Source organism: Dendrobates tinctorius, unplaced genomic scaffold (genome assembly GCF_039654945.1).
Source record: "Dendrobates tinctorius isolate UK_male_01 unplaced genomic scaffold, ASM3965494v1 ptg000064l, whole genome shotgun sequence".
Lineage (NCBI taxonomy): Eukaryota > Metazoa > Chordata > Amphibia > Anura > Dendrobatidae > Dendrobates > Dendrobates tinctorius.
Window position 1 is genome coordinate 2140344 of NW_027361732.1, and position 24467 is coordinate 2164810.

At 44.7% G+C, this 24467-nt stretch overlaps 1 protein-coding gene across 2 annotated transcripts in view; it reads right to left on the bottom strand.

The window, feature by feature from the left end:
* ACVRL1 (activin A receptor like type 1) overlaps window positions 1-24467 on the bottom strand; it is a 149631-nt gene that overhangs the window by 26361 nt on the left and 98803 nt on the right. For both annotated transcript variants that reach the window (XM_073580235.1, XM_073580236.1), the window contains exon 9: window positions 6230-6360. In XM_073580235.1, the coding sequence (XP_073436336.1) occupies window positions 6230-6360 (131 nt within the window). The remainder of the gene's footprint in view (window positions 1-6229; window positions 6361-24467) is intronic.

The following is a 24467-nucleotide window of genomic DNA, read 5'->3' on the forward strand; positions in this document are numbered from 1 at the left end:
GGTGCTGGGTTTGTCTAGGGTCAGGTGATTGTATCATCCTTTATTAACCTGCATCTGTCTCCCATTCCTTGCTGGACAACAGTGTTAATCCACTTGAAGTCTGGCTTGGAGCCTTGCTTTGCCATCTGTGTGTTTGATTAGTGTAGTTATGGGACCTCTGGTTCTGCTAGTCCTAGTTTCTGTTTTCAGTTTGTTTTTGCAGCCTTCTCTTTGTTTTCTATTAGGAGGTGACCCGTTTTGTACCCAGTCCTTACAGCTTTCAGGGACCCCCTTCCCCCATCTATAGGTCTTCGCTTGAGATTAACCTAGGATCGTCGGTGGGTCTATTCACAAGGAATGGGTCGCCCACTCCATCATAGGGTATCAGACTAGTCGCAGTGCAGGGTCAGTTTTCCCCCCTCCTACCCTAGTCCTGTGTGGCAGTACTATAACAGCTGCACGGAACACGTAAACCCTTTTGATCTAGTGACGGTGGATGATGAGACTTGGAGGAAGGCCTGATTAAAAACTATGCCCAATTTCTTGGAGCGGTTCTCATAGACTTGGAATGTCCATACTCTTAGTATATGGGCTGTCAAACATTTCCCCTGTGGGGTACACCTCAATCTTTTTCAGAACAAGTATTTTATGCACAACTTAACCACCTACCCTTGTTAATAATTCAACACTGACTGTAGCTGCAAGGAACACATAAACCCTTTTGATCTAGTGGCGCTGGATGATGAGACTTGGAGGAAGGCCTGATTAAAAACTAGGCCCAATTTTTAGGAGCGGTTCTCATAGACTTGGAATGCCCATACACTTAGTGTATGGGCTGGCAAATATTTCCCCTTTGGGGGTGTACATATTTTTTGTATTTTGGTGAGGGGCATCATAACACCCTTGCCAAAACATTGAGTGGCCAGAGCATGACTGAATACATTCACCCTGGTGTTCAAGTGGTGGTGGACGGTGAGGATGAGGAGAAGGAGGAGAAGGACACCAAATATGCAAAATCAGGAAGCGTATACCCATGTTTGGTTATGAAGAGGTGCATGGGAATACACCTCCCAAAAAAAACACTACATTGGAGTTTATGTTTCGCTGTCATCATTTGGGGGTGTCGAGAAGTCAGGCCCAGTCCATCCCTTGTTCATTTTATAAGAGTCAGCCTGTCTGCATTTTCCGTAGAAAGGCGAATGTGCTTATCTGTGATAATGCCACCAGCAGCACTAAAAACCCACTCAGACAAAACGCTAGCGGCAGGGCAGGCCAGGACCTCCAAGGCGTAGAGAGCCAGTTCATGCCACATGTCCAGCTTGGATACCCAATAATTAAAAGACACAGATGAATCACGGAGGACGTTGGTACAGTCGGCAAGGTACTCCCTAACCATCCTAGAAAAAATTGCAATCCTTGTGAGATTACCTCACGCCTCAGTGCATGGTTGATGGGAGGATCTTAGAAAACTGTCCCAGAACTTTGCCAGTGTTCCCCTGCCTCTTCTGGAGAGGACTTGTGTCTGTCTTGCCTGTCCTGCTTGGTTGGCCAACGAACTGTTATCTCTGCCGGCAGCGGAATTTGCTTCATAATTCTGCAACAATGGCCCTATGGTACTGCACCATTTTGGTACACCTGTCTGCCTTTGGAACAAGAGATTGAAAGTTATCCTTGTAGAGTGGGTATAAAAGTGTCACTGGCCAGTAATGACTGGTACCCAATATTTTGACAAGACAAGGGTCATGGGAAAGGCAGCGCAACATAAAGTCAGCCATGCGTGCCAGACTGGTAACAGGCAAGCCTCCCGTGTCCTCACCAACAAGACGACTGACTAAGGTGTCCTCCTCCTCTTCCGCTGAAGAGACGCTATGACAGTTGTGGTTGTAGTCCCGTCTATAGTGCATGAAAGTAGCTCCTCAATGTCAACCAATCCACATTGGGATGACATAAGGCTGGGCTGTGTGTAATCACCCTGTATGGTTCCTTGATCCATGTCCTCGTGTTCCGCCTGTAATGCCTCCTCTTTCATTGTGAGCAGAGAGCTTTTCAGAATGCAGATGAGCGGGATGGTGACGCTAATTATGGAGTCATTGCCGCTCACCATCTTGGTGGATTCCTCAAAGTTTTGGAGGATGCTACATATGTCTGACATCCATGTCCACTCCTGAGGTCTTATGTGTGGAGTCAAACCTGAAAAACGACGGCCTTGTTGATGCTGGTATTCAACAACTGCCTGCTTCTGCTCACAAATCCTTTCTAACATATGCAATGTAGAGTTACAACACGTGGGGACATCACACACGAATTGGTGAGCTGGAATCTGCAATCGCTGCTGTATTTGGTGCAGTATAGCAGGAAGTGGGTCTCATCCTCAGGGCCTCCAGGTCACAGTGTAGGCACAGTCTGTCTTCTGCGCCACCCGACCTCAATGGCCATATTATGGTCCCTGAGTCTATACAGGCTCAGGATCTGTTGGTCTCTTGGGTCCGAGAGTTTCTCCAGATATGGAGCCAGTCTGTAGTCTCTCTGTAGACTCTGGTACATGGTCAGTTTCGGAGAGCTGCTGATCTCGCTCTTCCAGTTACTTACGTACCTCTCTTGCCCCTCGTCTACCATCTTCCTGATTCTGGCTTTTGTCAGTTTCCTCTGGTTGATGGTTCAGTCAGGTTGGGTTTCGGTGAGCTGTTCCAGGGGTCCTGGTTTGTGGAGACCACCTATATATTGGGTTGCTACTCTGTAAGTGAGCCTAGAAGGACAGCGCCCTCTTCAGGACCGCTAGGTGCAGTGGGAATCTGCCCAGCTCAGCCCGGCAGGCACTGCTGGTGGTGCTCCGATGGACCTGGAGAAGGTGTTTACAGAATTCCAAGTGGAATATTTCTGTTAGACTGGAATCCCACTTTGACCAGTCTGGGTATGTGTGAGGGCCCCAGACTTCACTGCCGTACAGGAGGATTGGGGTGATTATGGCATTGAAGATTTTTAGCCAGACCCTCACTGGCGGCTTCACATGGTAGTTTCCCTCAGATGGCATATAAGGTTTTGCATGCCTTGTCCTTCAGGGTCCCTATGGCTTGTGTGAAGCTCCATGTCTCGTGAATTTCCAAGCTCAGGTAGGTGTATTTGTCTGTTTCTGTAAGAACGCAGTTGTTTAGCACAAATGGAAGGTGCTGGTTCGATCTTGGCTTTCTCCTCTGGAACACCATGATGTTGGTTTTCTTTGCATTGATCGGTAGTGCCCATGTGGAGCTGAATTTCTCCAAGATTTTCAGGTTTTCTTGGAGACCTTTCTCAGTTGGTGACAGCAGCAGTAGGTCATCTGCATACAGCAAAAATTTCATCTTGGCGTCATGGAGTGTGAGACCTGGTGCTGTGGAAGATTCCAGAGTGGTGGCCAGCTCATTGATGTAAATATTGAAGAGCGCTGGACTTAGGGTGCAGCCCTGTCTTACTCCACAGCTCTGCTGGAATTCAGCCGTTCTTCTATAATTCACACTGACGCTGCTTTTGATGACATCATAGGTCACATATACTATGTGGTTGTGCTATATACTATGTGGCTGTGTTATATACTATGTGTATATACTATGTGTATATGTATATACTATGTGTATATACTATGTGTTATATACTATGTGGCTGTGTTATATACTATGTGGTAGTGTTATATACTATGTAGTATATAACATAGCCATAACATACTATGGCTATGCTATATACTATGTGGGCTGTGCTATATACTATGTGGCTGTGCTATATACTATGTGGCTCTGTTATATACTATGTGGCTCTGTTATATACTATGTGGCTCTGTTATATACTATGTGGCTGTGCTATAAAGTATACTATGTGGCTGTGCTATATATTATGTGGCTGTGTTATATACTATGTGGCTGTGTTATATACTATGTGGCTGTGCTATATACTATGTGGCTGTGTTATATACTATGTGGCTGTGTTATATACTATGGCTGTGTTATATACTATGTGGCTCTGTTACATTCTATGTGGCTATCTTATATAATATGTGGCTCTGTTATATACTATGTGGCTGTGTTATATACTATGTGGCTGTGCTATATACTATGTGGCTGTGCTATATACTATGTGGCTGTGTTATATATACTATGTGGCTGTGCTATATACTATGTGGCTCTGTTATATACTATGTGGCTGTGCTGTATGCTATGTGGCTCTGTTATATACTATGTGGCTGTGTTATATACCATGGCTGTGTTATATACTATGTGGCTGTGCTATATACTGTGTGGCTGTACTATATACTATGTTGCTCTGTTATATATACTATGTGGCTTTGCTATATACTATGTGGCTCTGTTATATACTGTACTGTGTGGCTATGCTATATACTATGTGGCTCTGTTATACTATGTTATACTATGTGGCTGTGTTATATACTTTGTGGCTGTGCTAAATACTATGTGGCTCTGTTATACTGTGTGGCTGTGCTATATACTATGTGGCTGTGTTATATACTATGTGGCTATGCTATATACTATTTGGCTGTGTTATATACCATGGGGAGGTACATTATTCATTATACAGTATTCTATGGGGGAGGCTGTGTTATATAATATGGGGGCTATTATATTCTATAAGGTGTTATTACATCATACATAGGGGGCTACATTATACTATATGAGGAGGCTACATTGTATTCTATGGGGGGCTGCATTATATTCCATGGGGGGCTAGATTATATTGTATAGGGTCTTCATTATACTTTATGAGGGGGGCTAAATTATATTCTATGGGGGCTGCATTATACTATATGAGGAGGGCTACATTGTACTCTATGGAGGGGCTACATTATACTATAAAAGGGGCTGCATTATATTCTATGGAGGGTCTGCATTATATTCTATTGGGGCTGCATTATATTCTATGGAGGGGCTGCATTATACTATATGAGGGGGGCTGCATTATATTCTATGGGGGGTACATTATATCCTGTTGAGTGGCTGCATTATACTCTGTGGGGTGGCTGAATTATGCTCTAAGGAGTGGCTGCATTATACTATATGTGGGCTTCATTATACTGTATCGAGGACTATCGGGAATACATTATACTATATAAAGAACTATGGGGTGCATTATACTTTGGGAAGTGAATTGTACTACATAGAAGACTGGCAGTGTATTATACTATATGGAGCACTATAAGGAGTGTATTATACTATATGGAGGACTGAGCAGTGTATTTTAATATATGAGGACTATGAGGAGTGTATTATACTATATGGAGGACTGAGTAGTGTATTATACAATATGGAGGATTGAGTGTATTTTAATATATGGAGGGCTATGAGGATTGTATTATACTATATGAAGGACGATGGAGAGTGTATTGTACTATATGGATGACTATGGGGAGTGTATTATATTATATGGAGGACTATGGTGCACATTATATTATATGGAGGATAATAGGGAGTGTATTATACTATATGGAGGACTATGGGGCACATTATATTATATGGAGGACTATGGGGCACATTATATTATAAGGAGGACTATGGGGTGTAAACTGTAGATGTGCTGGTGATAACATGATACTGTATGGTGATCTGTTAGTGTTCTCTTAGTGATTGCTCTGTCCCCATCATTCTTTCTCAGATGGTGGAAAGAGGCCAGGAAACAAGTGTTGAATGACTTCAATATTGTCGATCACACTCATTTAGCGGCCTGAACTCAGCGCACGTAAATACAACTGAAATGCTTCTGTGTGATGTGCAATATGTTAGCATTTGGGGCCCCATTTTAAACTTTGCCTAGGGACCCACTTTGCTAAAACTGGCCCTGGGCATGATGCCATTTGTGATATCCCATTCAACCCAAGCTCCAGCAGCTTCCAGTGCCAAAAAGAGTGTTCAAATCTGGGCACAGTTCACACTGAAGAGGTTGCAACTTCCACACGGTTCTCCGCAGCTCTCACAGACTGCTTAGAACAGTCTCCATTCAGAGAGAGACCCGGCATGTGTCTCTATCAGCTACAGCTCACATTTTGGCTGGTTACTCAACTCTGCTCAGCATCCAGCAGACTGTCCCTCCCTCAGGAGACTGCCACTCCATGAAGCTACTTCATGGTTCTTGTCCAAACCCTACAGGTATATCTAATCAAGACCCTGCAGAGCTGGGGTTTAACCCTGTCCTTCCCAGCTGTGCTACAATATATATACCATAATATTGCTTACATTACATACATTATGACATTTATTATTGCTAGACTTACTTTTTCTGAACTCCAAGTGTTAGGAACATTTGGCCTTTGTTGATCAACGCAAACAACTTTCTTCATGTCCTCAAAACTTGGATCATGTGGAACCATGTCATAGAAAGGAGGCCTATAGTCTTCTACCATACCTAGACCAGACACAAATCAGGAACAAATTAAAAAAACATTAGCATGGAAGTATTACGTGGTGCAGATAGAAAAAAAAAATTATTGCTATGATAAGAAGTTAAGACTGGGATATGTTTAGATTTTTCCCTGCACTATTTACTAAGTGACTGTTTTAGGGCTGCTGATTAGAAAGAAAGCAAATATGCCGCAACTGGCAACATGGGATGTCTGAAGTCTTGCATTGTTCCCATTCATTATAAAATAGAGCACTGTAAGATACGTCATACATGCTTATCATCAATATTATAGTACATTTATACCCTCTGGTAATATACTGTCCAGGAATAAAAAGAAACCATTATGGTTAACTAGGGCAGTACTTAATATATAATAAGACAAAAACAAAGGGCATTTATTACACTGAAGGCTGAGAGCTCAGAAATAACATTACAGGCGTATAAGGCTATGTGCACACGCTGCGGATCCGCAGAGCTTTTGGCCCTGCGGGTCCGCAGCAGTTTCTGCTGCGTTGTACAGTACCATTGTTTTCAATGGTCAAACCAAAAACGCTGTGCACATGCTGCGGATTTTTCCGCGTGGATTTGCTGCGGGTTATAATCCGCAGCATGTCAATTCTTTGTGCGGAATCCGCTGCGGTTTCACACCTTATCCATTGTGAGGTGTGAAACCGCAGGGCTAAACCGCAGACTAATCCGCAGGTAAACCGCAGGACATTTGACCTGCGGATGTTTACAAATCCGTGGGGAGAAATCTGCAGCTCTCCAAACTACGAGTGCACATAGCCTAAAGATCTCAATAGGAAAAGTAAAAAACAACTCAAGCTGGCAAATTGAGGCACGGAGAAAGAAATCAACAACAACAGGAAAAAAACAAGGAAAACAAATCAGATTATATCGGCCCCCTAAAAGATGACCATATGAATATACGTTAAGGCTATGTGGACATGTGTGGAATTCCCACGGAGTGGAATTCCGCGGGAAATATGTGAGAAATCTGCATTTTTAAATTCCCGCGTATTTCCCGTGGAAAAACTAGCGATTTGCAAGCGTAATTAGCTTGCAGAATGCTAGCATTTTCCAAGCGATCTGTAGCATCGCTTGGAAAACTTATTGACAGGTTGATCACACTCGTCAAACATAGTGTTTGACGAGTGTGACCAACTTTTTACTATTGAGGCCGCCTATGCGGCATCAGTAGTAAAAAGATATAAAGTTTAAAATAATTTAAAAAAAATAAAAAATTGTGTTATTCTCACCTTCCGGCATCCCGCACAGCGTTCGCAATCTTCGAGATGCTCCCGGCAACTCCCGTTCCCAGCGATGCCTTGCGACAATGACCTTTGATGACGTCGCAGTCTCGCGAGACCGCTACGGTTTCGCGAGACTGTGACGTCATCAAAGGTCATTGCTGCAAGGCCTGCATGGGAACGGGACTTGCCGGGAGCATCGCTGAGGCCTGGGGACGCTGCAAGGGACGCTGGAAGGTGAGAAGAACACGATTTTTTATTTTAATTCTATTTTTAACAGGGATATGGTACCCAGGGCCTGGAGGAGAATCTCCTCTCCTCCAGACCCTGGGTACCATCCGCAAATGTTCCATTTTCGCATGGTGGGCATAGCCACATGCAAAGTAAGCGGAACATTGCATTCCTATGTGTGCGGATTTTCCTGTGATTCCGCACAAAGAATGAACATGCTGCGTATTTTTCCGAGATGTAATTCCGCCGCGGAAAAATACGCAGCATTAGCACAGCATGTGCGGAATCCCATAGGATTGTATGGGTTGCTTTTTGTTTGCGTTTTCGCAGCAAAATCGCGCATTTAGAAACGCAAAAAACGCTACGTGTGAACACAGCCTAACTGTGGAGGACAAAGAGAAGGTTGAGATATTAAACCTGTAGTTTTCATCCATGTTCCCCATTGAAATACCTGTGCCAGATTTGATTCAGCATGGCAGTGATCAACGTTCATTAACTTAACACAAATAGAGAATGACTACATATGAGCACATTACGGTAAATATTGATATAGCCCCTAGCCCATTTGGTATTCATCCATGGTTATTGAGGGAGTTGAGCTCTGCAATTGATAGATCTCAGAATGTTCTTAGACTCTGTTGAAACAGGGTCAGTGCCACAAGATTGAACTATCGCTTATGTGCTACAGATGTCCGAGAAGGTTACAAAGGTGGATCTCTGAAACTATCAGTGGGTAGGTTTGATGTAAGCGATGTGGAAAATTTGTGAATGTGTAAGTGATGACCTGCAAAAATATATTGTAGCGAATAATACAAAAACTGACTACCAGCAAGGTTTCTTGAAACATATGTTGTGTCTAACCAATATGCTGGGTTTCTATGAGAAGCAAAGTGCAAATCTGGATGTTGGAAATGCCAATGATGTGATATATCTGGATTTTGCAAAGGCATTTGATAGGGTACCAAACTAGAGCCATGTACTAAAGATCCAGAAGCAAGGACACTATATGCATATGGCTAAAAAACTGCAGTTATCATATTGCTATACAGGAAAGATGTATATCTTTGTACCGTGTTAGCCAGTAGATAGAAAAATATTCAGGATTGAGAGTCCTCAGTGGTTGATACCTTTTAATGGCTAACTGAAAAGATGGTAATACATTGCAAGCCAGGGCCGGACTGGGACTAAAATTCAGCCCTGGCATTTGAAGTTACACAGGCCCACTAGTCACATGGTGACTATATAATATTTTTGTACAGTTGTAGGGTACAAGCAGTGAGAGGAGATTAACACGACTATTTAACATGTAGTCACAGCTGTGCCCAGTATTTCAGCTCAGTCCTATTTATTGCTTTTAGGTACAGTACTCCTCCTAAAGCTCTGTCCCCTTTTGTACACACGGTGACAGAATTCCTGGCAGAACTGCTATCGATTGGGCAACCAGACCCCCTGGTCATAGCCGCCCCTATCATACCTCCCAACTTTTGAGGAAGGGTAAGAGGGACAAAGACTGCGGCGCTGCAAATTTTAGGCCACGCCCAGCCACACCCATTCCGCAACTAGTCACACCCATGTCCACGCCTAATCGCACCCATTTAGCACTGCTGATCACACTGACTTGTACTGAGGGCACAGTGGCTGGCATTATGGGCACACTGACTGGCACTAAGGAAGAGAGAAAACAGAGAGAGAGAGAAAAAAGAGAAAGAAAGAAAGAGGGGAAAAAAGAAAGAAAGAACAGAGAGAGACAGTGAAAGAACAGAGAGAGAAAGAAAGAGGGGAAAGAAAGAACAGAGAGAGACAGAGAAAGAATAGAGAGAGAAAGAAGTAAAGAAAAGAAAGAAAGAACAGAAAGAAAGAAAGAAAGAGAGGAAAGAAAGAAAAAAGAAAGATTAGAGAGAGAAAGAACAGAGAGAGAGAGAAAGAAAATGTGGGAAAGAGAACAGAGAATGAGAAAGAACAGAGAAAGAAAGAAAAAGAGAGAAAGAAATAAAGAAAGATTCTATAAAGATACTATAGCAGCCCGGCTCCCATTGTAGTGCCCACCTGAGCCTCCTGATGCAGGACATATCATGATCCGCTCACATGGCCGGCATCCCCGATTTCAAGGCGATCCTGCTGTCTGCGCTGTCGGAGGACACGGTGATGGATCTGAAGCATTCCTGGTTCTGTTACAATCTCCTCAAGAAATTATCTCATTTCCGGTCAGCTTCAAGCACATCACTTCAGGTGGAACATCACGTGTGTGTTTTAAAATGCTCCTCGGGGCTCCGCCGTGTACTCCTGTGTCCGTGGGAAAAGCCCGCTTTGTATGCTTCGTACACACTTGGCTCCGCTCCGTACATCCCGTACACATATGGCTCCGCTCCGTATACCCCAAACACACGCGGTTCCGCTCCGTACACCTCGTACACACGGCACCGCTCCATACACCTTGTACTCACGCGGCTCCGCTCCGTACACCTCGTACTCCCGCGGCTCCTCTCCATACACCTCGCACACACGGCTCTGCTCCGTACACCTCATGCATGCGCTCCGCTCCATACACCTCGTGCACGCGGCTCTGTTCCGTACACCTCGTACACGCGGCTCTGTTCCGTACACCTCGTACACGCGGCTCTGTTCCGTACACCTCGTACACACACGGCTCCGCTCCATACACCTCGTACACGCACGGCTCCGCTCCATACACCTCGAACACACACGGCTCCTCTCCGTACACCTTGTACACGCGGCTCTGCTCCGTACACCTCGTACACGCGGCTCTATTCCATACACCTCGTGCACGCGGCTCTGCTCCGTACACCTCGTACACACACGGCTCCGCTCCATACACTTCGTGCATGCGGCTCCGCTCCATACACCTCGTGCACGCGGCACCGCTTCATACACTTCGTGCACGCGGCTCTGTTCTGTACACCTCATACACACTCGGCTCCGCTCTGTACACCTCGTACACACTCGGCTCCGCTCTGTACACCACGTACCAGCGGCTCTGTTCCGTACTCCTCATACGCACACGGCTCTGCTCCGTACACCTCGTACACACGCGGCTCCGCTCCGTACACCTCGTACACACACGGCTCCGCTCTGTACACCTCGTACACGCGGCTCTGTTCCGTACACCTCGTACACATGGCTCCGCTCCGTACACCTCGTACACGCGGCTCTGTTCCGTACACCTCATACGCACACGGCTCTGCTCCGTACACCTCGTACACGTGGCTCCGCTCCGTACACCTCATACACGCGGCTCTGTTCCGTACACCTCGTACACACACGGCTCCACTCCGTACACCTAGTACACCCCCGGCTCCGCTCAGTACACCCCATACACATACAGCCCTGCTACATCTACCCTGTAAACCCCTCCTGACCCCACACATACTTATCTCATCCAGCACCATGACAACAGCCAACAGCACAGCAGAGTCTTGCAGACACCAAGAGGCAAGGCTGTGCGCACAGGACCTGTGATGAGGTCACAGGAAGGGGCGGAGTCAGGGGTCACATGATTAGGGGTCTGGACAAAAGCTCCTGATCATGTGACCCCCTGACTCCTCCCCTCCTGTGACCTCATCACAGGTCCTGCGAACATAGAAGGCAAGCGACACTGTGAGTGGCTGCGGGGGCGGGGGGGTCTCATGCTACGGCAAGGATGGGGTGCGTGGTGGCTTATCTCCCTGCAGTGCGGGAGGAACTTGGAAACTATCACCGCCGTGCCCGCAGAGGGCCGGCGGCAGGAGCCACAGTGGCCGCAGCAGCTGGCAAGCGGCCAGATGATCGGGCGCTGCCGCCCGCGGCCCACATGACAGCGGCCCAGCGGGAAAATGCCCGATTGGTTATATTGCCATTCCGGGCCTGTTGCAAGCTTTCAAGACTACTCCCCACTGCTGTGTTTTAGGCAGCCCCCAAATTTAAGAAGCATCATTGTCAGAAGCTCCCTGTCCTCTCCAACAGCTGCAGCAACCTTTCCTTGCAACCAGAAAAAATGTAAAACTTGTCCATTTATAATGACCACGGACAAGATAAAGATCCCCAACTCACATCAGGACTACAAGATCCCAGGTACTTTCAGCTGCATTACATCTAATGTGGTGTACTTAATTATTTGTACTAAATGTCCAACTGGGGGTCTGTATGTGGGGGAGACAGGGCAAAAGCTTAGAACAAGGATGAATGCTCATCGTCACACAATAAGAGAAAAAAGAATGGATCTACCTGTGGCAAAACATTTCTGTACCCCTGATCACAGCAACGTGGATATGAAATTACTGGTATTGTAAGCAGGAAAGATGTATATCTTTGTACCGTGTTAGCCAGTGGATAGAAAAATATTCAGGATTGAGAGTCCTCAGTAGTTGATACCTTTTAATGGCTAACTGAAAAGATGGTAACACATTGCAAGCTTTCGAGACTACTCAGGTCTCTTCATCAGGCTAGACTAATACAAAATCTGAAGAATCACATATTTATGCACAATACAGCCTACAAAAAATGCAATAGATAAGACAAGTGACGTGAAGCAGAACTATCAATATGGGAGAGGGAGAAACATAAATATAAACATTGGACCAGTTCATAGATAAGGAGTCTGGATGTTTTATGGTCCTCTGATTGGGGTCTAGTTCTGTGTTGCCCCGCAAGGTTTTAAAACTAGACCCCAATCAGAGGACCATAAAACATCCAGACTCCTTATCTATGAACTGGTCCAATGTTTATATTTATGTTTCTCCCTCTCCCATATTGATAGTTCTGCTTCACGTCACTTGTCTTATCTATTGCATTTTTTGTAGGCTGTATTGTGCATAAATATGTGATTCTTCAGATTTTGTATTAGTCTAGCCTGATGAAGAGACCTGAGTAGTCTCGAAAGCTTGCAATGTGTTACCATGTTTTCAGTTAGCCATTAAAAGGTATCAACTACTGAGGACTCTCAATCCTGAACATATTGCTATATGCATTAAATGGAAAGATACTCAGGACTACTGAACAGGAGAAGGACTTACCGGTATATGGTTAAAAGTAAGTTAAGCAGCAGTGCTCATTGCCAAGCAGCAGCTGCAAAAGCAAATAAGATTTTAGGATGTGTTAAAAAAAAAGAGATTAAAAACCTGTGATCCCAGTGTAATATTAACCCTCTATAAATCACTTGTAAGGGCACATCTTGATCATGGAATCCAGTTTTGGGCTCCTCATTCTATAAAGGATATTGGAAAGCTAGAGTAAGTTCAAAGGAGGGCAATTAGATTATTACATGGGGTAGAAGGTCTCTCTAAGGGCTATAGATTTTCTTGGATGAGTGCTATCCGTGGTTTTCACGGATAGCACTCATACATATGATATTCCATGGGGCTGTATACAAGTTGAGTTTTTTACTCGGACCAAGTGGTTTGTGGGGAAAAAAATTGGTGACATTTCCAATTTTAATCCGATTGCTGAATCAAAATCAGCAATGCAAGTCTATAGGTTTGTGAAAACAAAAAATCAGACCACACTTAGATGACATTCGAGTCCGGTTTGATTTTCATTGACCTGCTGCAATGGCGTGGGATGCACCTGCTTACCCCACACCAGCATTTTCCTTTGGATTAGCAAATGATGCCTCTGTACCTACTTGTACCTACAACTTTGAAACAGCACTCTGCAACGTATGCTATAAATTTTATACAGCAATGAAATCAAGTCTCAGTGACATTTAACAAAGACCCGGGACTAGTCGAAACGTTCTCTATATATCAATGTCATTTCCACTTTATTGGATTTATATTACTTGCTTCATATATATGTATGCATATGCCAGAATAATAATCACCTTGCTATTGATGCTTTGGATATTTCTACAACGATTTTCACGGACTGCCAGAATGTTTTTCTCTCCATGCCCAAGAAAAACTCAGATCAAAGTCTGATCAGAATAATCGGACCGTTCGTCTCAGATGTGGAGAAAACGATCCTGTGACCCTAGCCTTATAATGAGAGTTTAGAAAAATTGGACAAGTGTAGTGTATGTACGGTCCATACAGAGGACTGGCACATGACTTATTCCTTCCAAAGACCTTAATAATGACCAGGGCCCTCATTGCGGGTGGAGAAAAGGCAATTCCGGCAGCTAAATAGGAAAGATATTTAGAGCAGTCAGACTGTGGCATGACCTACCACAAGAGGTAGCTATGGAAGACACTTTATCAGTATTTATGATCGGGCTGGATGCTTTTCTCACAACAAATTGAGTTATAAATAATGATCTTATGCTAGAAGCAATCTTTTTCATCGACAATTATTTTTTATTATCTATTAGTTAGCTTTAATATCACAGTATTTTTTACTGACAAATATAAAAATTAACATGTTTTTTATAATCCTTATGGATTAAATGAAAATATGGGCTTTTCTGCATTTTTGTAACTGGCATCCTTTTTATGGGTGAGGGTTTTTTAGGTTTTTTATGTGGTTATATTTTCATTCATTAATTGTGTTTATTTATTTTTAGTATATGAGCCGTCTTTCCAGTCATTGATGTTTACAGCTTTTGGACTCGATGTCTACAACCTTGGACTTGATGTTTTCGGGTACAAGATCATGGCCTGAAGTTGAATACTACTAGCAAGAATTTTCCCCCCTGTTTATTATTGTTTTTTATTTTTATTTTTTATTTATATTGTTATGGAATATTTGGGATTATTCACCCATATGTTATAAATTTTATTAAAATATGGTAAATATGGTTTCATCACTGATCACTTTATTTTGGCATAATTTATTATATGGCACAATATTTATTAATTTGTACAATATTCATTAATAATTGTCACTGTAATATTAGTATCTTAATTAATTTCAATAATTTTGCACTATATATTAGATTTATTTTGCACAGTATAATTAATAATATGTATATTGTTACATCAGCACTGTCACTTTAATAAATTAATAATTTTGCACTATATACGTGGTTTAGTGTTAATAAATTTATTGGTGGGGATTTTATTATTCATGCACTGTCACTTTAAATAGGTCTTTGACACATATAATGATGCACTGTCACTTTAAATATATTTAGGACATAAATATATGTTGTTTTTAATATAAAATGATGTGTCATCTTACCATATTGGATGTATATGATAATGAGATATTAGAAACATTGATTATTTAGGGGTTAGATTTATGCATCAAGTATTGTCTACTAAGATCACGGTTTAGTTGGAGCGCATGCACCTGTATCCACTGCCCCCGTTACTTCACATGACACTCTGACACTGACGCGCAGGGTACAGCTTGCGCGTCATAGAGCACTGTGAGGAAGTACGTCACAGGGGGCGGGGTTAGGGCTTCATGCGCCGCTACAGCTGACTGGCTCTAGACAATACAACACTCATATTTAAACCTGCCGCTACTCACCTTATGACACGCCCCCTGGAAGAAGCTGGCGGCGAAACGCGCGTCGGGGTGAGGAGACGCCACGGGCACTCATACACATTGGTAATAAACTTTGGATCTGTATGACTTTAGGGCTGGGGGATTTTCCTTTGCTATAAAGAGGGTCTACTTACATGTGACTCTGTGTTATTTTTATTGATAGCCTGGATTTCCCCTTGTGATATAGCGGATCCATGTTACCTTACATGCGACTCCTGTTTATTTGTTTATTTATTCTTTATTTTCTTTTCTATTTAGAATTTACTGACTGTTCCCTAGGTCATATTTATAAAGCCCTTTTTCCTGACTTGTGGCATATTTATGGGTTATTCCACTGTGATTTATGTACATAGGTTAAGCAGTGTTTTGAATATATAGTGCTATGAGATAGTGTTAGCTTTTTTATGATGTTTTTAATTATTTGAAATAAAAATTATTTTTTATTACATTTGGGATCTCTTCGTTATCCTGTGTAGCGGTATATGGGATTAGTGCTATATGCTATGTTTTTTATAACGTTGTACCAAATTTTTAATAACTGGAGTAAAATGTAAAAAATAAAATTAGCATAATTTAATATAAGCAGTAATTATTGTATATATAATAAATTGAGTCACTCTTTTATAGCGGATCTGTCACCAGGTTTTTGAGGCCTCATCCGAGAGTAGCATTTTGTAGAGGTAGCGACTCTGAGTCCAGCGATGTGTCTTTTACTGGGCTGCTTGCTTTCATATTATTAAAATTACTATTTTATCTACTACTCTCCTACACCACTGATTGGCATCTTCTGCCTATGCACAGTGTACACAGAAAGCTGCTGATCAGTGTTGGGGTGGGGTTATACAGAGCTCATGAATATGGAGGACTACCTAGCAGCAGGATTACTAGTCCTCTAATGATAATCTACTGCTGATATAAGAGTGATTTTATCAAAACTACAGCAAGAAGCCCTGTAAATGATACATTGCTGGAATCAGATTCTCTGTCTCTACGTTATGCTACTCTCAAATTAGGTGGCAAAAACCTGGTGAGTCGTGACAGATTCCCTTTAAATGCACCGGTCTAAGACTGCAATAATAGCAACTCTCACACATCAGTATTTTGGAATACCCTATATCTCATCAGTGTGTATAAGTCAAATCAGAAATGGCCCTTAAACACAGAAGAGCAGTGAAACTTTCCATTAGGGCTCATACTCATCTGCGAAAAAAATGGACAAGTTGAATCCAATAAAATGTCGGATTGCAATTTGACCAATGTTAATCTATGAGTTCCTACTCATCTGCATTTTTTTTCTCAGCTCAGATTGGACTGAGAAAAAAATTGCAGCATGCTGCAATTGTCCTCGTATCTTGGACGAGAGCCACCCATGCAAGTCAAAGGGTGTGAAAAAAAATGTGACAGCACTCAGACCATGAGCGTGCCGTACAATTTTTACACACCCATCTACTTGAAAATCAGACATTTCATCTGCCACATACAGTAAAATCACAGTGTGACCCCACAGAATAGATAGAATAGATATATACACATAGAATAGATAGATATAAAGAGGTCAGTGACATATATAATTATTACAGTGCATGTGTAGCTTACTGTACATGATTTTATTTAATAAATTAATAGTTTCTTGAAAAAAATGGCGTGGGATCCCTTACATTTTATTACCCAACAGAGGGAAAGCAGACAGCTGGGGGGTTAAAGTTTATAGCCTTGGAAGGGGGTAATGCCCATGGAGCTTCCCAGGCTATTAATATCATCTCACAGCTTTAAACTTAGCCTTTACTGGCTATTAAAATGTGGGACACTGAAAAAAAAGGACATGCCCCCCCCTCTAATTAATAACCTAACCAGCAAAGGCTAGGCAGGCACTGATATTAGTAACCTAGGGAGGGGCCATGGATATTGGTCCCCTCCCAGACTAAAGACATCAGCTCTCAGCCACCCCAGAAATGGCACATCCATAAGATGTGCCAAATCTGGCACTTAGCCTCGCTTTTTCCAATCATAATTGTCCTGTGTTATATGGGACATCCTAAGAGATATTAATTATAGCCTGCAATTTACAGAATACTATATACAGTGTGGTGTAGTAACCACTATGTCTGCTAGGGGGCGCTGTGTGGAGGTTCCAAGGGAGAGGATGAGTGGCAGAATCCTGAAGGATGGTTGTGTATCTCAAAGGGGGTGGCTTTGAGATGGAGACTTAGTTATGCGTATTGATCAGCAATGGTATTGCTGAGGGGTTATTTCAAGGTATAAGGGAGAACTCTCTAGGAAACTTGGGAGTTGGGCGGGCCAGTTACCTACAAACCCACCCAGGGGTGTGTCTGAAAACGCCAGTTGTAAAAGGCTATGTGAATTCCTGAAGGACCTGTGATGAGGTTATAGTCATGTGACCCAGTGGGTGTGGCTATAGACCATATAATGTGGCCAGGGTAGGTCACATGTGGGAAATGCTGGGACCTGGTTGGTCCAGTGTGGAAGGTCCTGCAGAGATGGAACTTCCTGCCTGACAGCACGTGTGAATTGGCTGGGAGCAATGGCGATGTGTGCCTGAAAGTTCCCTGGAGGGAATGAACATGTGTGGAATGCTGAAGCCGCATGAGGAGCCCTGACTTGGGTGAGACCGTTGTGAGGCTAAGAGAGCCTGCATACTGGATATTGGTAACCAGAGTGAAGCATAATAATGGACGCTATGCTGGTAATGCTGTTAAGTGAACTTTCTGTTGCTGCTGTGGTTTATGAGGCATGAATAAACCGCAAGGACTGTATAATTTCTTGTGCTGAAACTGGTTTTTGTTCGCTGCAAGCGAGAATCCCCTAAGTAAATGACAGCGCTACCTCACATTTGGTGGAGAAAGCTATGGGCAATGTTATAGCCTTGTTGCTGGGAGCAACGGAAGAGGACTGCAAAGTCGGTTGCTAAGGGCAACGGTTTCCAAAAAGTGCAGTGCTGGCAACGCTGAGCCAGGAAGGCTGACGAGGAAGCCACTGCCCGGCTGTGGTTCTGGAACCGTGGGGCGGCCTAGTGAGTAAGGCACTCTCCAATTCGGTAAGCCCAGTGCGGCCGTTTCCTCAGGTGAAAGAGACTGGTGATTGCTATAGGGTGCCTCTGCGGATAGGAGGTACCCGAGGACCTGTGTGGCCGACACAGGTAATGGACTGGTGTTCGTGTTGTACTGACCTGGGTCAGTGGGAAAGACTGTGTTCCTGGAGGGTTCAGTGAGCAAGGTCCTGGAGGGTCAGTGTTGGGAAGATCCCTGGAGCACGTGGTATGACCTTGGACCTGGTGAGGCGTAAGTGTTGGGCAGTCTCAGGCCGAGACAGATGTCCTGAATAGCACCCGCTAAGCCCCTGGACCTGGTGAGGCCGGTGTGTTGGGAAACCCTGGAAAGAGGGTTGGCTCCCTGAATAGCGCCCTGTGTGTTGGACGGTCTCAGGCGGAGACGGTGCGTCCTGAATAGCACACAGACAAGACACGTAATTTTTGTGTTGGTGTGGCCGGGGTGTTGGGAAACCCTGCGAGGAGGGTCGCTCCCTGAATAGCACCCGGTGCACCCTGTGTGTTGGACGGTCTCAGGCTGAGACGGTATGTCCTGAATAGCACACAAAAAGGACACGTCAGTTTTTGAGTTTTTTGTGTGATGTTTTTCTTTTCTTCTTTTCTCAACTCAGCCTGCGGTGGCTCAGTGGGAGTCAAGAAGGTGACAAGCGGCTTGATGTGGCTCAGTGGGGTCACGAAGGTGACAAGCGGCTTCCGGTAAGTCGGCGGGGTTACGAAGGTGACAAGCGGCTTCCGGTGGATTGGCGGGTCCACGAAGACGGCGCAGCAGGAGCTGCAGTGACTCCAGCCGCTGTGTGTGTGAACAGCAGCCAGTGGTGTCGGTGATCGGTGACAGCAGGAGCTGTGGTGGTGTCAACAAGGACTTGTGTGGTATCGTTAAGACATAAACTGTGTTGTGTGAATTGTGGTCTGAGAAGACCGGTTTAACGGACATAGGGAGATCCCGAAAGGGGGTGGAGTCCCAGAAGGGGGCAGTGACCCAAAGCGGGGTGGTAACCCAAAAAGGGGTGGAGTCCTGAGAGGGGGCGGCAACCCAAAGTGGGGTGGTGGTCCAGAAAGGGGCCAAGTTTGAAGGAATGACAGCACTGGGTGACTCAGTGGGTATGTCTGGAGTACCGCAGTGTATGTGTATGTCAATTCCAGAATGTGGGATATTCTTTCTGACTGATGACGGGCCGCAAGTGTGTACCGTAATGCTACACTGGGAAGGGATATAGGGACGGCTGGACTCAAAGAGTCGGGTGACTCTGGTAGGAACTCCTCTCACTCTCTTTCTGACCGAGAAAATGGTCCAGGTTCGCTGTGCACATGGGGTCACAGTGAACTATGCGGTAGACAGAGTAATGTTTAAGGAGTTCAGAGGCAGTAAGTGCCAAGGTGGCAGTATACCACCAGACTTAGTTTATGCCTTGGAGTGCGGCCGGGACTTGGTCAGGTTTGATGACCTATGCCAGGAGGATAGAGACGTGTCTACTGTAGGGCTAGCAGACACTGAGACGCTGACGCCTCCTAATGTGGACAGGCCAGGCATAGGGGCAACCGGAGAAAGAATGGCGTCGGACGAATTTACTGACCTGTCGTCACCTGAAGGGTACATCAGTGTGAATGAGAAGGGTGTGGTAAACAAAAAGAGCGGAACTGACACACGGATAGAGAGTGTCTTGGGGGTTTACCATACGGTGTGGTGTGACTGTGACGTGTCATTGCCAGTAGCCACCCCTAGGACAGAATCTAGTAATGTGCTGACTGAAACTTGTGACAGGACGGATGGTAACCTGGTCGAGAAGGTAACGGGAGTAGAGACCCAGTCAGAGGGTAACTGGGGGGTTCACTCGACTGACGGGACTAACCCAGGGGTACCTTTTGACGATATGATTAAAGAAGTAGTAGTGCAACACATACTGGCCAAAAGAGAACTAGAGCAGGAGATACAGTCAATTAAAGAGACAGTAAGGGATCATCTGGAACGTGAAAGTGTAATGAGACAAACGGCCGGGCACAGAGTGAAGGAGCTCGAGAAAGAAGTCTTGAACCTCAGAGGTCACCTGTCAACATGGCACAGTGTGAACAACACCTTAAGAGAGGATGAGGTAGGGCTTGAGAAAGAAGTCTGGGAGCTCAGAAGTCACCTGTCAACGTGGCAAAATGTGAACAAGACCCTTACAGAAGAAATGGAAGAACTCAGAGGAGTAGTTAAAAGTCTTCTGCGGGAGAAGTTGGATGAAGACTTACCGCGGGTGAGCGCAAGTGATAACAGGACAGAACGGCCAGTAGCCCTCGGGGCAAAGGGTCATGAAGGGACCAAGTCATGTGAAGTTGATGAGTTAAGAACGGAAGAAGACAGTCACCCGGTCGGTTCAATGGCAGTGAGGGAAGGGTCCGTGGTAAAGCTAGAGCCTCCGGTTCAGGAAGAGAGCAAGACCACAACCTTCCAGTTTGTAATTGATGTACCAGAGGACATGCAAGAAACTTGTGCGGAGGAAGGAGTGCATGAGGCTTTCAAAGAAGCGGTCAAAGCGTGTAAGGTGCGCTGGGCACCTGACACTCGGCAGTTGGTGGTAGTATCAGATAGAGAAGATACATCAAACCGAGTAGCTGTCTTGAAAGAGATGCATCTACAGTGTCTCCACACCAACCAGTGGGTCAGGCAGAGTAACGTGAAGGCTGCTCGTTGCCTAGAGTTAGCAAGGGAGGCTATGGATCAGCTGGGTTTGCGGAAAGATGTGGTGCCGGTACCCAAAGCTCTGATTGGGAGAATCATTGGAAGATCCGGGAAGGTAATGCAAGACCTTGTGAATATCTCCGGTGTGGTGAGAGTGAGGATCCCTCCTGATGATGAAGACCAAGTGTCTAGTGAAGTGGGTAGGATTCCCATCCTGGTGGTTGGCTCTGGGGACAGCCTGAGAGACTTTCGGATGCTCTTGGAGTATCGAGTGAGGTACCTGCAAGAGATTGAGCAGTTGAGGCAGGACCGCCGGCGAATTAATAAAGAAGTACGGAATACCAGGTGGCGGCCGTCTGCAACCCAGCCAGATATAAGAACTCGAAGAGTTCTGCCAAGAAGTGACAGGGCAGATGGCCGAAGAATGTCAGCAAGTGGTAGCTCGACTGGCAGGATGACGTTGAGAGACCGTAGTTCCTGTGAGACCCTGAATGAATCAGACTCAGGCCAGACAGTAGGCCTGATTAGGACTGATGACCGTACCAACCGGGGGGAGCTGGTCGGGGAACGGAGCAAACAAAGAGAGGAAGGTAGTGACTGGACCGTGTCTGATGACGCACTGTAACTGGAGGGTCAAAGAGCAGGACCGATATTCTGACCGCTGGGGGCGGGGGAGGCCTAACGTAGAGAGGAGGCCATATGACAGGTGGAAAAGGTTCTCTCGACCTGTAGGGCAAGGTGTGATGAGTGCCCGGTCTCGAGAGCCTGATGTAATGTTGTGTGTTCAACCCCACAAGTTTGAACAGAGGGGCGAGGTATGTGGTGTAGTAACCACTATGTCCGCTAGGGGGCGCTGTGTGGAGGTTCCAAGGGAGAGGATGAGTGGCAGAATCCTGAAGGATGGTTGTGTATCTCAAATGGGGTGGCTTTGAGATGGAGACTTAGTTATGCATATTGATCAGCAATGGTATTGCTGAGGGGTTATTTCAAGTTATAAGGGAGAAGTCTCTAGGTAACTTGGGAGTTGGACGGGCCAGTTACCTACAAACCCACCCAGGGGTGTGTCTGAAAACGCCTGTTGTAAAAGGCTATGTGAATGCCTGAAGGACCTGTGATGAGGTTATAGTCACGTGACCCAGTGGGTGTGGCTATAGACCATATAATGTGGCCAGGGTAGGTCACATATGGGGAATGCTGGGACCTCGTTGGTCCAGTGTGGAAGGTCCTGCAGAGATGGAACTTCCTGCCTGACAGCACGTGTGAAGTGGCTGGGAGCAATGGCGATGTGTGCCTGAGAGTTCCCTGGAGGGAATGAACGTGTGCGGAATGCTGAAGCCGCATGAGGAGCCCTGACTTGGGTGAGACCGTTGTGAGGCTAAGAGAGCCTGCATACTGGATATTGGTAATCAGAGTGAAGCATAATAATGGACGCTATGCTGGTAATGCTGTTAAGTGAACTTTCTGTTGCTGCTGTGGTTTATGAGGCATGAATAAACTGCAAGGACTGTATAATTTGTTGGAAAATCCTGTGCCAGAACTGGTTTTTGTTCGCTGCAAGCGAGAATCCCCTAAGTAAATGACGGCGCTACCTCACAACAGTTAGGTCCATATATATTTGGACGGAGACAACATTTTTCTAATTTTGGTTCCAGACATAACCACAATGAATTTTAAACAAAACAATTCAGATGCAGTTGAAGTTCAGACTTTCAGCTTTCATTTGAGGGTATCCACATTAAAATTGGATGAAGGGTTTAGGAGTTTCAGCTCCTTAACATGTGCCACCCTGTTTTGAAAGGGACCAAAAGTAATTGGACAATTGACTCCAAGGCGATTTCATGGACAGGTGTGGGTAATCCCTTCGTTATGTCATTCTCAATTAAGAAGATAAAAGGCCTGGAGTTGATTTGAGGTGTGGTGCTTGAATTTGGAAGGTTTTGCTGTGAAGGAAACATGCGATCAAAGGAGCTCTCCATGCAGGTGAAACAAGCCATCCTTAAGCTGCAAAAACAGAAAAAACCCATCCGAGAAATTGCTACAACATTAGGAGTGGCAAAATCTACAGTTTGGTACATCCTGAGAAAGAAAGAAAGCACTGGTGAACTCATCAATGCAAAAAGACCTGGGCGCCCACGGAAGACAACAGTGGTGGATGATCGCAGAATAATCTCCATGGTGAAGAGAAACCCCTTCACAACAGCCAACCAAGTGAACAACACTCTCCAGGAGTTAGGCGAATCAATATCCAAATCTACCATAAAGAGAAGACTGCATGAAAGTAAATACAGAGGGTTCACTGCACGGTGCAAGCCACTCATAAGCATCAAGAATAAAAAGGCTAGACTGGAATTTGCTAAAAAAACATCTAAAAAAGCCAGCACAGTTCTGGAAGAACATTCTTTAGACAGATGAAACCAAGATCAACCTCTACCAGAATGATGGAAAGAGAAAAGTATGGCGAAGGCGTGGTACAGCTCATGATCCAAAGCATACCACATCATCTGTAAAACACGGCGGAGGCAGTGTGATGGCTTGGGCATGCATGGCTGCCAGTGGCACTGGGTCACTAGTGTTTATTGATGATGTGACACAGGACAGAAGCAGCCGAATGAATTCTGAGGTATTCAGAGCCATACTGTGTGCTCAGATCCAGCCAAATGCTGTCAAACTGATTGGTCGTGGTTTCATACTACAGATGGACAATGACCCAAAATATAAAGCCAAAGCAACCCAGGAGTTTATTAAAGCAAAGAAGTGGAAAGTTCTTGAATGGCCAAGTCAGTCACCTGATCTCATCCCAATTGAGCATGCATTTCACTTGTTAAACACTAAACTTCAGACAGAAAGGCCCACAAACAAACAGCAACTGAAAACCACCGCAGTGAAGGCCTGGCAGAGCATCAAAAAGGAGGAAACAGCGTGTGGTGATGTCCATGAGTTCAAGACTTCAGGCAGTCATTGCCAACAAAGGGTTTTCAACCTAGTACTAGAAATGAACATTTTATTTACAATTATTTCATCTGTCCAATTACTTTTGGTCCCTTTAAAAACAGGGTGGCACATGTTAAGGAGCTGAAATTCCTAAACCCTTCATCCAATTTTAATGTGGATACCCTCAAATGAAAGCTGAAAGTCTGAACTTCAACTGCATCTGAATTGTTTTGTTTAAAATTCATTGTGGTAATGTCTAGAACCAAAATCAGAAAAAATGTTGTCTCTGTCCATATATATATATATATATGGACCTAACTGTAGTCTCAGTGCAAAGTAGATGCAAATTTGCAAGTGACATTGTGAGCTAATGATTTCTGCAAGGCAATTGTGAGGCTTTGCAGGACAATGCATACAAGGAAAGGGAAGGAAGTTCCAGCACATATAGTACTGGTAGCATGCTGTTGAAAAGAAACAATTCACTGAAAAAGAGTGGATGTGAAGTTGCAGAGCATGGGAATGGTACACTAGAAGCAGTTTTAACTTT